Below are 15,574 nucleotides of genomic sequence, written 5' to 3'. Positions count from 1 at the left end.
GAACTACCCTTTGGGGTTAGCAGGGAATCAGTCAATGGTACACAAAGTCTCTTTTATGCAAGGCCAGTTATCTTATTTCAGGCAATAGCTGAGCATGCATATTTTGCAGGCTCAAGAGAAAAAAAAAAAAAAAAAGCTATATTCCCTCTACCAAACAGAATAAAATAAAATTTGAACAGACGTATTTTTCACTCAAGGTTCATTATTCTTCTTCAGCCTTTTTTTTTTTTCCCCCTCTCTTCTGACTTTGTAGGCTTCTGAATGTAAGAGTTGTCCCCGTTTGGCTAATGCTGACTGATGTCAATCCAGGGCTGGACTCTACTCTTCACAATGTATTAGGAATAGGAATGCCTTATGTTTTCTGGAAAGTTCTGGGTTATATCACTGGTCTTGAAACCCCCAAACCGGCATATTGTTAAAAATCACTGACTGTAGGTAAGCTTGGGAATGGGAAAAAAAAAAAGCAAAGGGAAAAATTCAGGAATCAAACTTTCTGGGTTGTTTTTAATTTCAATTTTGATTCACACTATAGGTGAGAGTAGCTAGATAACACTTCTACTGTGACGGCGATTTTCCGTAGAGGAGTTCAAAGGGCTTACAAAAATAGCATTTGGGGACGCGGTGGCAGGATTGGCACAGAAAATGAGGCTGGTGTTCATTCTGCCCTGATCCTCACTTGCTGTTGTCTTAAGTGGGACTGCTAAGGCCCAGAAAGGTAACCCTATAACGTGGGAAGACTGTGTCTTCCTTTCTCTAATATCCTAGGAAAATTAACATGGAGTTAAAAATAAAAACCATGGGTATAAATGCAGCTTTCTAATGTTTTGTTAGAGGAGGTGAGAAGTATCACCATGCTGCGGCATCAGTTTTTCAGTGTGGAGAAGAGGCAGGACACACACACACTGCCAATATGCATAGCGTCAAAAGGGCCCACAGGGCTGTGCTGTGGGAGGAACGCCAGGGGGCGGCTCTGGGCTCTGTTTGAGCCCGACTTGGGCTCGCGTTTTCCTTATCTTCTGTTCTGGCCTTACACTGCAATATCACTGGCGGGAAAACGGGGTTGAGAAGAGCTGTTCTGTCCTATATAGAGAAGGCAATGATATTCTGCGAAGGAGTCATTCTTTAGATTAAAATATTAGTTTTGTGTTTCCCCAATTTATATATGAAGGCCTTTAGATTGAGAGGTAGTTATTTCTTAATTCTTAGACCAAGAAATCTCTTCTAGATTTAATAGCTGTCTTTGGTGTAAATGATTATCCTTCAACTGTTCATTACTTTGATGGAGGAAAGCCGGAATACCTGAAATCTGGAAAATCCTCCATGTTATTTTGGAGAATGGTTAATTGATTGATTGATTGATTGACTGATGTTACCAAATGTGTCCAGTGATCAGATTTGAATTTTACCTCCTCATTCTACAGTTGCTCACCCTTTGGTGGAGCACCAGAAAGCAATGAAATGTGCAAAAGAACAGGCAAAAGGAGGATGATCCACAAATGGAATAATCATTTCTCTGACAATAAGAGAGTAGATTACCAAGATTCAAAAGATCAAGTCTATGTGACAGTATTTTGCAGCAGAGCTTAGGGGAGAGATCATGACCTTCTATTAGACCATCTAAGTGTGCAATGGGGAAGCAGGCCCCAAAAGATCTGAAACCTAGAAATGTTTCTTTTTATCTCAGTTCAGTTCCTCCTCTGGGAACTCTTCTGATTATTTTAGTCCAGTATAACCTGTCCTGGATAGGGTTACATGTTACAGTTGAATATGGGGTAATATTTATAGCAGGGAAGAATAATTAGCTAATTAACTAAGTGACCTCTTCCTACTTTTATACGTGTAGAGCTGATCGAAAGAATCAATACATGAAAGTATTCACGGGCCTTGTTCTCTGATATGTAGAACATGAAAATCCAATGTCCTTATATGATGTAAATGCACTTCTGATTAATTATAATCAAAGAAAAACTTCTTAGCCTAGCTTTATGAACAGAACAGTAAACAGCTCATGAAATTTACTAATAATTCTTCCTGGCTATAGATACTAGTTAATAATGTGAAAATTGTGAAACAGTGAAAATTGTTTAATTGTGCTCCATATATAATCATCATTGGGCTGACATTCTCAGCAACCAAAGGGCAAAAAACCGTGCTTTCTTGAACTCTCACACCATAGGTAGTGCAAATGGTAATTCAAGTTTCCACAGGCAATCAGTTCATGAATTGGTCCCTAATAACTCTCAAGTTATTCTACATTGCTTTTAGTTATGATAAAATTCATTGTTCAAAATTAGGTATAGAAATATTACTCAAAGCTTGGGTCTAGCAATCTACAAAATTATTTTTTTCAATGGACATTTATACTTAATGATTGCTTCAAATCACTTAGCTGATGGAAAAATTCCAATGGATATGAATTCTTAGAGCATTGTCTTCTCATAAGGTCTAGAACACTACTGTTCATTAAATGCTATAAAATCTGTCAAATAGCTTTTAATATCTGGCAGAGGGAACATGGCTTTAATGGACAACTATGTACTGACAATCAACAAAAAGGCATGCATGTTTCATAGCATTATATACCCTCAAAAATTTAAAAGCACAGCGAAATCTTTAAATGAAGATTACTATGGAGGAGAGAAAAGCAAAGAACTACATTAAGTGTTCCTTTGCCAATAATTGCATGAGTGCTTCAATTTTCCAGTGTTTGGTTTGAGGAAGGAGAGGAAGAACGGAAGTCAGTGTCCCAGGACAGGCTAGGGCTGGATGTTCCCTCCCAAACGGAGGTCTGAGCCTACCACTGGAGCAGCACAGTGACAGTCGAGCCTGCCTGCATTGATGGTCTTCAGTTTGTGAAGGGTTCCTAGCTAGTGTTTTTCTAAGGGTAAGCGCTGGGTGTTGGTGTACATAAGAATCCAAACCACAAAATGGAAAACATATGGGCCCGGAGAAAAGTAACCTTGAAATAAAATGTATGTACCTAATGCTGTTTATCGCCGGGAAGCTGACTGTTAGCTCAGGCGGATTCAATCTTTCCTTCCAGCAGCTACGCTTTCAGGGAGGGGCTGGGAAGCAGCTGCACAGGGTCCTTAGCCCTCTCCTCTGCCCAGCCAGGAGCGGTCAGTGCTGTCAGCTGACCAGAGACAACCAAACCAAGGGCCACTCCTCTACCAGACCTTCCCTTCCTGAACACTCATTGTTCCAAATCCTGGCTTTTGGTTCAAACTGGTTTTCCCTTATGTTATTTTTGTTGGAAAAAACCTCGATGTAGAGGTTTCACTTCCTCATGCTTTTTCAAGGAAAAGTTTATGCCTCTCTGCTCTGATCACCTCTTCTGGGCCTCTGGGTCCCTGAGCTACTTGCAGGTTGGCAACCAGAAGTTTTGGGGAATGGAATTGGTGAGCCCAAGGGAAGGTGGGGAAAGGGGGTAGGGCTGGAGGGAAGAGGTGTGGCCACCCTAAGGGCCCCTGAGTCCAGGGGAGGCAAATAACCCCGGCATGAACAAATCAGCCCCGGCTGGTTACCAAGGACGACTTCCGCCAAGGGCAGGGACTGGCAGGAACAAGACTCCCGGTGGAGAAATGTAGAGCAAGTGTCAGCTGGGCGTTTTTTCTTGGGCTTTCTTCAGGTACTACCAGTCTGGCTTTAGGAGGTTTGGGATCACCCCCGAGGGGTGGGGAGGAGCACAGGCTATGGAGGTGGCTACAGTGTGCCCAGTACTGTCTCCACCAGCCTTCTTCTACTCCTCAGCTTCAGTCACCAACATAGGTGATCAATGCTCTAAACAGAACTGATAGGATTTAGGAAAAAAGTTTCACTACCCCTTTCTGAAAAAGGGAGAGCACGGTAATCCCATGCCTAATGACTGAGAGCGCAGAGTCGTCTGTGGGATACTCTCTCTCCTTCAGTCTAGCTTGTGCCTTACAGTGACCTCCCTGCACTTATTCCAACATCTCTCTGATCTCTGGGAGAAAGAGTTAGACTCCCAAGTTTTTCTTTGTTTTTTTAAATTGAAAGCAGTCTGTGCTGCCGTGGACCTGACTTTCCTGCAGATGGTTTCACGCGGGTTGCAGAAAGCTGATATGCAGTAAACCGAACCGTGACTGTGCTACAGCAGAGATGCAACTGGTGGCGAAAAGCATTTGTCTCAAGAAACTAACAAAACACAATTCCCGAGGTGCAGTGAAGTTTTCACCTTCCTGTCCAACTGGGGGTTGTTTGTGGAACAGTGCCCAGGGACCACAGATGAGGAATGGATGAAGCAGCACTGTCCTGGTACCTAGTTCCTCCACTCAGTCTTGCTTCCTGGGGGCCACTGTAACCATTTAATTTTCATTCCTACATTCTGATGTTTGCACATTTAAAAACATATCCTCGGTTTGCTCTCCTGCATGTATTCAACATCTGAATGGAAATGAGTTTTCTTGGTCTCGTTAAGTATAACAGACCTCTCTGTTACCACGGGACAACTATTACCACTAAAAGACAGTTGCCCACTTGATTTTAGGAAATTGACTTTTTAGCATGTGTGTGTGTGCACATGCACATGCACACACATGCACTTTTTTTTTTTTTTAACCAACAGAGACAGCAAAAGGGCACCAAAAGAGGGAGCCTTGTGTTTCTAAGTTGGCAGGGTGACAGCACCTTGCCCTGTTTGGATCTGGGTGGAGTATCACCAAAGCAGGAATAGCAGGTGTCAGGAAATTTCAGAACTAGTGGAGAAGTCATCTGGCGTCATACCTGATTGTTATTTTGCGGTGTCAGGATAGGGGACCATATAGCGTGGGCAGAGGGGTAGGGGGTGAGGAGGAAAGCTTTGCTATCAGACAGAGGCTGCCAGTCCTTATGGGACTGGGCTGAGAACAACAAGGTGCAATAAGAGGAATCAGAATAGAAAGAAAAGCATTTCTTTTCCCAGGGCCATGCCAAATTCTGCTCCGTTCCCAATTCCAGGCCTGCCGTCATGTCTTCTAGCCCCTTCTCTGCTGCGTTCTCAGTGACGGCACGGCCACAGCCCCCACCTGGCCGATACCCTACCCGGCACTAGCCCTGCCTGCGGTCTCTGCTTTTCAGTGGGGCCGCGGGTTACAATTCCCCTTCTTTGCACCTGGTGATTCTCCCTATTAAATCAACAGCCCAGAAAGCCGCCCCGAGTGCTACAGGTAAGCCAGGCCAAATGAGAATAGCCAGCGTTAACATGTTCTGCGATGGCACGCTGTTGGGGCGGGGCCCATATTAATGTGATGAGGCAGCTTGATGCGATCCCCTCGCACGGGGCAGGTGCGGGGAGAGAGTGGAGGATCAAATCAGCAGCTGCATCACAGATCGTGTCTGAATGATCTTCCCACCATGTGATCAGTTCTAGCATGCGTAAACAGTTTCCATCGGCATGCAGAAGGATCAGCTGCTCTTAGTATCTTACCCTCATCCCTTCAAATCGTGATAAGGCTCTTAAGGGTCTCAAAGCTCTTAGGGTCCTAAGGGACTTTATGGCACCTAGTTCCGAGTAGCCCAGGGCATTAGCTATAAGGCTGACTAAAGAGACCTACACGGAAACAGAAGAGAAAAACAAAAACAAAAAAGGAAACAAAACAAAACAAAGAAAAACAAGAAAAGAGGTTCCAGAGTGTTAGAATAAAGCCCCTAGCACTGATTACACAGATTGGGCCCCCCAGGGAGAGAGAGAGTGGGTAACACCAGCTGCCTACTTCAACTTGGACTCAAACGACCTGAAAGGAAAGGAGGTTGAGAGGCAGAAGAAAAAACACAAGGGGGAGGAGAAAATCGAGAGGAGGCGGTAGAACATACATAAGGTTGGCAAAGGGAAGAGGCTGAAGGGAGAGGGGGAATGAGGACGTTCCAGTGGAAGGAGAGGAGCCTGAACAGATGACAAAAACCTTACCCTCGCCCTTTACAGCCTCTGCAGCTCCCAGAAGTTGCCATTAAATTAAGCCAGACAAATTTAATGGTACCTATGGAAAAGAATACAGATAAATACACACACTCCACACAAGCCGCCCCCTCCTCAGCTCATTCACCATGGATTTCCAACAGGGACAAGCTCTCTTGCTCCTGGTTGACAAGAAACCATTTGCCGGAGAACGCGATGAGTTACTACGTCAACAAAGGAAATGTATCCAGTAAGCGCCACAGCTGGCTTTGCCGTTCCCAAGAAGGCAAGAACCAAAGGAAGCAATTTCTAGACAGTTTTGGCTCCACGAGAACCCCCTTAAGCAAGTCTTCCGTCTCTCACTTTCAACTATAATAATCCTTCCGTCTCTGAACTACAACCAGACGCCTTCATAAGAACTTGGGTGGGCCTGAAAACTGAACCTGTACTTCTCCTTATCAACCCCATTCTTTCTCTCCAGAAACAGCTCAGAATGAACTGGCCTCAGGTCTGTTCTTTCCTGGACCACCTACTCTCATCGTTAGAAAAACAGCTGGAAGGATAAACTTAGAGCAATTTTAAAAATTGTACTCACAGATAAGGACACTGAGCCCCCTACACAAGACTCTGCCGGGTGTCACACTGGCAGTTCTGGAGCCAGAAATAGAGACCCTGGAAACTCCTGGTTTCCAGGCCAGAGCTCCTTATTCCACAGAGAGGTCACATCCCCGACTGGCAGGTAAAACGACAATATCCCAAGAGACGGTTATCGGTATCAGAACAATCCGGAGTTGACTGTATCACCCTGCTGGGGAGAAGCCTGAAGGTCTCCAGGCCTGGAGTCATGATGGTTAAATGCCTTCCTGCTCTTCCAGAGCCAAACTCACTTTGTCCTACCAGAGCTCTCAGAGCAGTTCCCATGTGGTCCCTTAACACCGGATGCCAACTATATCTGGGGCTGCCTGGGCCCGACCTGAGAGGCCTGACCGGAGTTCCCACCAAGGGAACTACCTTTAGCCAATCGAATCCTGGTAGTCTGGGCTCTGGGTTTCTTGGAGCAGTCTTTGCCGTGTACTGCACCACAAATTCTGGGATAGGTTAGGATATTCCCATAGGTCATTCTTAAGTTCCCTCTACTAGAAAGTGATGGTTACAGATCTGCTTGGCCTACATTGATATTTTAAAGCAAATTTAGAGGAGAAAAATGGAAACAATCTACAACTCAGTTTCACTTGCTGTTTTTTATCTCTAGCTGAGGGCTTTAATTCTTTGAGTCTGTGTCTCAGAACTGTACGAAACATTTTAAAAAATAAGTTCTTTTCTTTTTATAATGAAGCAGGAGGACTGGCAGGAGGCAGAAGTGGAATGTCTGTGACCTAGTGAGAGAAAGGGATGAGCATGCTCAAGGATTTCAATTTTTTTTCAAGGATTTCAATTTTTAAAAGGGGTGCATGGACTCAAAATCCATCAGTGAAGATATCTTCCCTAGAGTCCTAGGCAGTCTTCCTAGATCTGGAATTAAAGCCTGCCCGATTTACTCCTGTTCTTTGAGGGGTACATGCTTCAGAGTTCATTTTTTGTCTAAAACAAGGGTCTCAAAAGCTTTCTGTGGAAACAGTAGCACCAACCAATCATTTCCCCTCCCTTTATCATTCTCAGTTAAGACTCTAGATGGAGGTGTGTTTTGCCTATGATTGCCAAGTACAGTCAACTCTTAACCCCAAATAATCTACAATTGCCAGATTCTTGGTGAGACCTTAATAGGCATATCTGAAGGTGAGCTTTCCCATCTTCACCAAGTGCCTGAGATCAAATACCCCTGAGTCAACCTTACCCTGAGAAACTATGCCAAGTAAAGACGGCCAAACACTAAGCTTTGAGGGGCGATGGCATGCACAATAGGCCCCGCACGTGGCAGGGACACTCCAGCTCTTCAGGGCAGTGGGTTAGTCTGATTACAAAGAGGCCTGGGGTGGGAAGAAGGATGAAGGTGCAGATGCTGCTCCCTGGCTTGGCTCTAAATGGTGCTGAGATACCATGCTGCTCAGCTGATCAATCTAGCCAAGATCTCCCAAGACAGGGTCAGCAAGGAGCCTATGTGGGCTAGTGCTTAGCAGCTGAGGGTGCTCTGATAATCCTGAGTCCCCATGCTAAACCTTCACCGGAGGTAACCAGCTCATTGCTGAAAGTATACTTCAAGGAAAGAATCAAACCTGGAAAAAAGAAAGGAGTTGAGGGGAAGTAAAAATTCAGGGTATCAATGGCTACAGGAATAGAGAAAAAAGGGAGACACTAGGTGACTTTTTCCAAATGATGTGAACATTTTCAAATGGAGAATGTTTGTCATAGTCTGAATTCAGGATGTGTGGTCTCTGAAAGTTCCCGTCCCTGGAACTGATATGCTGGTTAACCTCTTGATATAAGGGGATAAATTTCCCTGGGGGAAAGTTGACAAAACTCTTCTACAGGACAATGTCTCCACTGCAGCCAAGGACCTGAGCAAAATGAAACATTGTCTCTGTTTGGGAATTACATGGCTTGTAACCAAAGAGAATTAACCTTGGAGGTTGTCGGGATTATCCACTTGATTGTTAAAAAATCTTCTTAGCAGCTTTAAGGGATAACACAGAGGAAGGAGAATCCATTAGGGAAACAAACATGGTGACGAATAACAGATTCAGACATCTAGTCACTGGGGAATGAGATAGAAAGAAGAGCTTCTCTCAGAGGTGGAGCTAGAGTGGGACCTAAAATTTACACCCACTGGATGTCCCAGAATGCCAAGGGCACATGACAGCAAAAAACTCGGATGGTTCCAGCTGTGCAGGTGCATGTGAGCCTTCTTCCCCATTCACAACTCAGGAGTGGCTGGCGGTGCAGCCAAGGGACAGACTGGGGCCTCTTACCCCTTAGCGCATGCTGCTTTATACGGCGATTGTTTGCATACATGTCTCAGCCTTGCAGGCCCTTAGAGAGAAGTGTCCACGTCTTCTACTCTCTGTATCCCTCACAACTCCTGGCGGGAGCTTGGGTGCTCAGTAAACATCTGATACTAAATGCACTGTTGTGTCCAAGAGAAGCCAGTGAATGGGAGGGTCCCAGGAGAGCCCTGTTCCCAGAATGCTGGAGCCAGGCCCAGCAAGGGTGGAGCCAACCCCGAGGAGTCCTGCAAACTGGTGTGAGTGCCTAAGGAGCTGGGGTCATACCTGCATGCCCCTCATGGCTCACTGCAGCTTCGGGGATAGCTCTACACACAGAATGGTGTTTGACTTCTATTTGTTGACTAATAACCGGTACTGAGGAGTTCTGAGGAACCACTGTCAGGACTCATGGCAATGTAAGAATCCAGCAATGCCCTCAAGCTGAGGAGGTTATGGATAAATGCTTGCTCTGTGTCTGTCTCATATTTTCTGTTTCTCTGCCACCTAGTATAAAAGGGAATGAAAATGTTTGCTAAATAAATGCTAATGTGCACAACCCTCAATGCTTTTATCAGCTTATTTGGGTACCAGGGGGTCCTCTTCTGTGAAAGAGAGTGGGCTCAGTGTCCCTTTATTCTCTGGGCCATACCCCAAGCCCACTCCTTCATTCTTAGAGCTCGAGCCTTCCATCTGTGGGAGGTGGAGCCCTTCCATCAGAAGGCACTAGTGGCGGCTGCTGACAGGAGTGCTGAAATCTGCCAGGACGGCCTCCGGTTGCCGCCTTCTGGGGCAGTACCTGTTTGGCTCACTTTAAGGGCAGGGGATGACTTCCTCACCTCATCTGGGCATCTCCCTAAAGGCCGGGTTTCTGAAAAGGGAATGCAAATAGGAGCAGAGTGACATCCCCTGGAAGGAGTCATCATTAACCATGGAAGTCAGAAGTCACAGACATTTACAGGAACAGGAATGTGTTCTAGAGCAGAGATCACTGGTGCGGAGTGCTGGGCTCCCATTATCTGACAGAGGCGTCCATGCTGTTCCATTCCGGATCCTAGAGGCATGCTCTAGATGGTTTACTATACGGCTGAGGAAACCTGCATTCTATATGTACCCAACCAGCCTCCAAACACTCCGCTTGCTTGGCACTTAGCGCTCAGCTCAGCAGGAAGTGAATTCTCCACTGGCCCTGGTCCTGAAATTCCCATTCACCCTTTCTTTCGAATGCTGATTTGGCTAGAAGAAAAGAGCTTTAGTGATTACACAGAATAAGAAGCATTCATCACAGTTAGAAAAGCCAACAAGGAACAAGGGCTTGTGGGGTGAGAAACGATCAGAGAAGATGCAGCTTCCACCCTGAAAAATAAGACAGTAGGTGATGGCCGGCAAGCCTTGGAAATGGTCTTGGTACCTGGAGGAGAAAAGGATTCTCGTGTGATCACCACTGTGGAAATGGCAGTGTGTGGGAAGGGGTGTGGATTTCAGTGTGAACACCACTGCTTCTGGACAGGCGGACTCGTTCGGAGGAGTCTGGTGCGAAGCCTTGAGATGATGGAAGTATCCATAGGAATGGTCAGCAGAGAGAGCTTTACCGAGATCCCCCCCACACCTGTACCCCTCCTCATCCTCACCCCTCCCCTGGCACCAGAAAGAGGGCACCCTGCTGGCACAGGGCAAGAACTGTTTGTTCCCAGCCTAATAACAAGGGGTGTTGGCACCAACGATTCCACTTCCCGCTCCTAATCTCTGACTCTTCCAAGCCAAACCACCAGAGCCCAGAGCTGGTTGGTTAACCCTGGGGGGACTTCAGAGTTCCCTCGCCTAAAGTTAAGCTCTGAGTGCTCTGACAGGAGCTTTCCCCCAAACTACACCTAGATCTTGTCCGACATCCTGGGTGCCCAGGCAACTCTGGCCATTAGAGGAAGGAACATCCCTGCTTTTGTTTCCCTAAGAGAAGGGGTGGGAAGTAGAAAGCAGGACACGTACAGCCACAATGAGGAAGTCCAGCCAGCACCAGGCATTGGTGAAGAACTTGACGAAGCCGTAGGCTGTCCACTTGAGCAACATCTCCAGGATGAAGATATAGGTGAAGACTTTGTCGGCGTATTCCAGGATGGTACGGATGGTCTTTCTCTGCTCGATGTAAATGTCCTCGAAGGCCTGGAAGAGAAGCAGTGGCTGCCCAAGGTGCCTGAAGGGAGGCAAGCAGCTTGGGAAGGCCCCCACCCCTCGGCAGCTCCTCCCCCTGCGGCTGGCCTATGCTGGGCTTCCTGCCTCTCTCATCCCCCCACCCCCCGCCACAAGTGACTTCTTAAAAAATGTTTTACTGAGATACAATCCACAGCATATGATGCCGCTATTTCAAGTGTACAGTTCGAAAGCTTTCAGTACATTCGGACTTGTATATCCATCACACAATCAAGTTTAGAGTGTCTCCATCCACCCCCAAAAGAAACCCCACACCTTCTAGCTGCCACCCTCTGGCCTCCTTGCATCCCATGAGTTCCAGGCAACCACTATGCTATTTCCTCTCTTCCAATCTGCCCATTCTGGATATTTCATATAAAGGCAATCAGACGATACGTGGTCCCTGGTGACTGGCTTCTCTCCCTGAGCACAGAGGTTTCCAAGTTCATCCATGCTGCAGCCCGCATCAGTGTTGTGTTTCTCTTGACCGATGAAGAAGACTCCAATGTGGTTGCTGTATGGCAGTCTGTCTACCTTCCTCACTGACGGACAACTTTCTGGCTATTGTGAATGGCGCTGCTACGGACATTCGTGCATCTGTTTTATGTGGACATGTCTTCCTTTCTCTGGGGTATAATGTCTAGGAGGGGACCGGCCAGCTCACGTGGTGACTGTAGGATTCAGTTTTTGAGGCCCCGTCAACCAGCGCTCCAGCGTGGTGGCACCGTTCTACATGTCCTCTGGCAGAGTCTGAGGGTTCTAGCTTCTCCGTGTCCTTGCTGACACTCTATATGCTTATATGATAAAATCTTTTCTCCCTGCAGCCCCTGATGCTACAGATATGGGGGAGGGTCACAGGACTGGGAGACACTCAGGTGAAGAAAATCTTAGTCCAACTTTCTCTCTCTGGAATTCCTGAATGAAGTGACTTCCTAACACGAAGGTAGAACATTCCCATGACTCGGGTGGAGGGCTGTGGAGGGAGAGCAGGGAGTCCTGCAACGTGAGAGAAAACTACAGGGGGATCAAAAGTCCTGTGTCCTACAATGGGAGGTCCTGCTCTGGACTGTTCCAGAAGGAAGGACAGAATCGGGCTGCTGCAGATACACTTCCAACAAGGAGGCACATCACATACTCCAGTTCCATCACTGGGCAGCTGGGAGAGGTCATGGTCCATCGTTCTTCTCAGGGGTCTTTTGTACAAATAACCCCCCCTCTGCTCAGTGAACTACTCAACAGCTTCCATGTCAAGTTTCCCCTTACCTCTCTTTGCAGAGATTCATTCTGTCACCCAATACGTGTGAGATGCCCGACTGAGCTTCCGGTAACTGGCAGCTCTATCCACCACTCCCACCCAAAGTCCCTTCATATCCCCACTCTCTGCTTCTCTCAGACATTTTAGCTGTGGCTTCACTTCGCTTTTTTTTTTTTTTTTTTGAAAGAGAGAGCGTGAGCTGGGAGAGGGGGTGAGGGGCAGAAGGAGAGAGAGAGAATCTCAGGCAGACTCCTGCTGAGTCCAAAGCGGGGCTTGATCCCACAACACTGAGATTATGACCTGAGCTGAAATCAAGAGTCGGGCGCTTAACTGACTGAGCCAGCCAGGCACCCCTTCACTTTGCTCTTCTTGGGTCTCATGCCTCCTAACTGCACAGGGTCTTCAAGTACCGAGCCAAGTGCCCCATTTTATTCATCTACAATAAAGAGAAACTATCAAAGGTGAGCAGCAAAGAAGGTTCAGAACTTCTGTTTCACTGCTGCTTTTCTGCTTTTCTTTTTTTCTGGCAATGAGAAAGAGAAGAGTCAGAAGATGAGGTGTGTTCCTTAATTCTGGGTTTCTGTTTACAAGATTGGAGGAAGAGTGATGATAACAGTCACAAAATACCTTTCTCCTGGCTCTGGCCTGAGTCTGGCCCTCCCTTTTCCCGTGGGCAGAGATCGTCCTGTTATACGGGGACCTGCACAGCCCCTCAGCCAGCACTGAGGGAGGCCTATGGAGGCAGTAAAGGCCCAGGACAGGCAGGACAGTGTGACTAACCCCTCTCCTCACCCAGATCCAGGCTGCCAAGCCATCTGGCCTCCTGCATTTGTCCTGCCACATGCCTGCATAATCCCCCCACCTCTGGCCCCCCACTCCCCACGGGCTCTTCTTTGCCACCTACTGCCTCCATTTTAGCTTCTCTTCTCTTCTTCTCCTACGGGATCTTTTTTTTTCTTTTTTAAAGATTTTATTTATTTACTTGACAGAGAGAGATCACAGGTAGGCAGAGAGGCAGACAGAGAGGGGGAAGCAGGCTTGCTGCTGAGCAGAGAGCCCGATGCAGGGCTCGATCCCAGGACCTTGAGATCATGACCTGAGCAGGAGGCAGAGGCTTAACACACTGAGCCACCCAGGCGCCCTTCCTACAGGATCTTTAACACTAAATTTAACATTCTCTTGCTATTTTCTGCACCCAAATTAGGCTTTGCTTCTATCCCTACATGAATGTGCCTGCCTTTTTTGAAAGCATTTCAAAATTCTGCATTCTTCAGCTTTCCCTTAACTCAAGCAAGGAGAATATGCCATGTCTCTAAGTGCCTACTATCCTCAAATCTATCCAACTGGGGAACAACTCCCTCACTCCTGACCCTGTCCAGGTCTCCTCAGTTATAAGCCAGCTAAAATAAAAGCAAAAGCCCAGATAATGAACTCCCACAGGGGAGGAGCCTGCATGTCCAGTGCCCCCTGAGCCTCACCGATCAATGAGAAGCACTTCCAACTCTGTGAATATGAACAGCCTTTACACCAGAGACCTGGCTCTTTAAGTATCTGCTAATGCCATGAGTTCTCCCAACCAGTCAGAGTGTGAGGGGAGATGGGGTAGGGGAAGCCAACCTCTCTCCCATCTGGGGCAAGTGAAAAGTAAAGAACAAGATATTTGGGATACTAGGTGAAGAAGGGAAGATCATTTGAGGAAGTTGCTTAGAACGGGGTAAACTAAGCAGTGAAGATAATTTGTGCTCTCATCCTGATAGAAAGGGGGTCTTAGATGTGAGAGGTGTCATACTGAGTGTAAAGAAGATCAGTATGTGGATAAGTGGATTCTAATCCTAAAAGCTCAAAACATCAGGCCAAAGCACTCTGGCAGATCATCATGCTTGGGGCCACAGCCATCGGTGCTCTCAGAGGCACTGGGCTTGCGCCCCACCTGGACCCTCCCCCAGCTCCTACAAAGCCTTTCCCAGCCCATCCCTCCCCGTCCTCTCCCTGGGACTCACCAGGGCACCACTGCTGAGCAGAATCATGAAAATGATGAAGGTCTCAAACCAGTTGTGCTCCACAATGAGGAAACAGGTCTTCCTCAGGATCCACCAAGACTTGCCAAGCCCTTCTTCGATGTTGACCTGGCAGCACTTGAATCGCTGGACACAACCTGGCACCAGCAGGAGAGGCAGGTCAAAGCAGGAGCGGGCCCCACCCAGACATGACCCCTCCTCGGCCTCCTGACCCCAGCAGCCGCTGTCCCACCACACAGCCAGGAGCACAGGGGCTGAATCAGAAGGCCTGCCTCAGCCACGGAGGGTGCCAGGGCTAGGGCTACACTGCAACACTACTGGGACAGGGCCCTCTGGAATTGGGAAGATGTCCTCCAAAGAAGCAGTGAGAGGGAGGAGAAAAGGGGAGTAGGAGGCAGACACAGCCACAGCAAGCCACAATAGGCCTTGCTATCGGAAGTTTTGGGCTGATGCCAAGAGAAAACAGACAAAGAAATGTTTGCAAATAGAAACTCGCTCTAGGTAGGAACCAAACATGCGAAACAATATCAACTGGCTTCTAGAGGAGGAGGTGGGGAACAGAGCTCTTAAGGACGGCCACGGAGCCCCCACGCGGAGCCAACGACTGGCCCCGGCAGAAATCTGCAAGCAGTGCCAGGGCCATGGCCCCTCCCCTGTCTTTGCCCCTTTGCACCTTCTGTGAAGCAGGCATCTGGGTCCAAGTACTCCTCGGGCTGCTCCACTGGGACTTCTTCTACTTCGGGTTTGATATCGATGGTGCTTCCTTCAGAGGAGCTAGTGTCATCCAGTTTCTAGAGTGGCAAAGAAAAGGGAGTTTAACCAGCTCTGCGTGACACTTCCCCTCCACGCTCTACCTTGGACACTGATGAAGGACCAGACAGGACTCTCTGCAATTCTTACTACCAGCTCATCACCATCCGCTTGCAGAGGGGCAAACAATTACCAGAGGGCCCTCAAAACTTCTGTCGGGACTGCTCACAGATGAGGGGTCCACCTGAAACGGAAGGTGGCTATTGGTGGGTCTCAGCGCTGCGGCTCAGACAGATTACTGGCAGGGAAGTACTGGAGGGTTTGCTCCAGCCTCTGACTGAGATGAGCCGGCAGTGACGGAGACAGATCTAGGAACATCTCAGGAAACTAGGTCACCCAGAGGAGGTCTAGAATGACAATGGGTCTTAGGGTTGGATCTCAAACCTGGCTGGCTATTCCCCAAGCTCCCTACCCAGCCCACAGCTGAACCAGTCCCGGGAACTGCCAGGGCCACTTGTTCCCACACAGAATCAGGGCTGGGTTCTAGACTGGG

The 15,574-nt window shown here is 47.7% G+C and overlaps 1 protein-coding gene across 7 annotated transcripts in view; it reads right to left on the bottom strand.

The window, feature by feature from the left end:
• The window catches only part of SCN8A (sodium voltage-gated channel alpha subunit 8), a 177,710-nt gene that overhangs the window by 15,612 nt on the left and 146,524 nt on the right, over nt 1-15,574 (bottom strand). For 5 of the 7 annotated variants that reach the window (XM_032348254.1, XM_032348253.1, XM_032348255.1 and 2 more), the window contains 4 exons: nt 14,945-15,062; nt 14,254-14,408; nt 10,798-10,971; nt 5,426-5,548 (listed from right to left, as the gene is read on the bottom strand). In XM_032348254.1, the coding sequence (XP_032204145.1) occupies nt 5,426-5,548; nt 10,798-10,971; nt 14,254-14,408; nt 14,945-15,062 (570 nt within the window). The remainder of the gene's footprint in view (nt 1-5,425; nt 5,549-10,797; nt 10,972-14,253; nt 14,409-14,944; nt 15,063-15,574) is intronic. The other 2 variants (XM_032348257.1, XM_032348256.1) reach the window with 1 other exon arrangement.

This window comes from Mustela erminea, chromosome 6, assembly GCF_009829155.1.
Source record: "Mustela erminea isolate mMusErm1 chromosome 6, mMusErm1.Pri, whole genome shotgun sequence".
Lineage (NCBI taxonomy): Eukaryota > Metazoa > Chordata > Mammalia > Carnivora > Mustelidae > Mustela > Mustela erminea.
The sequence above is the reverse complement of the archived record's forward strand: the minus strand, read 5'-3'. Positions and strand labels throughout refer to the sequence as shown.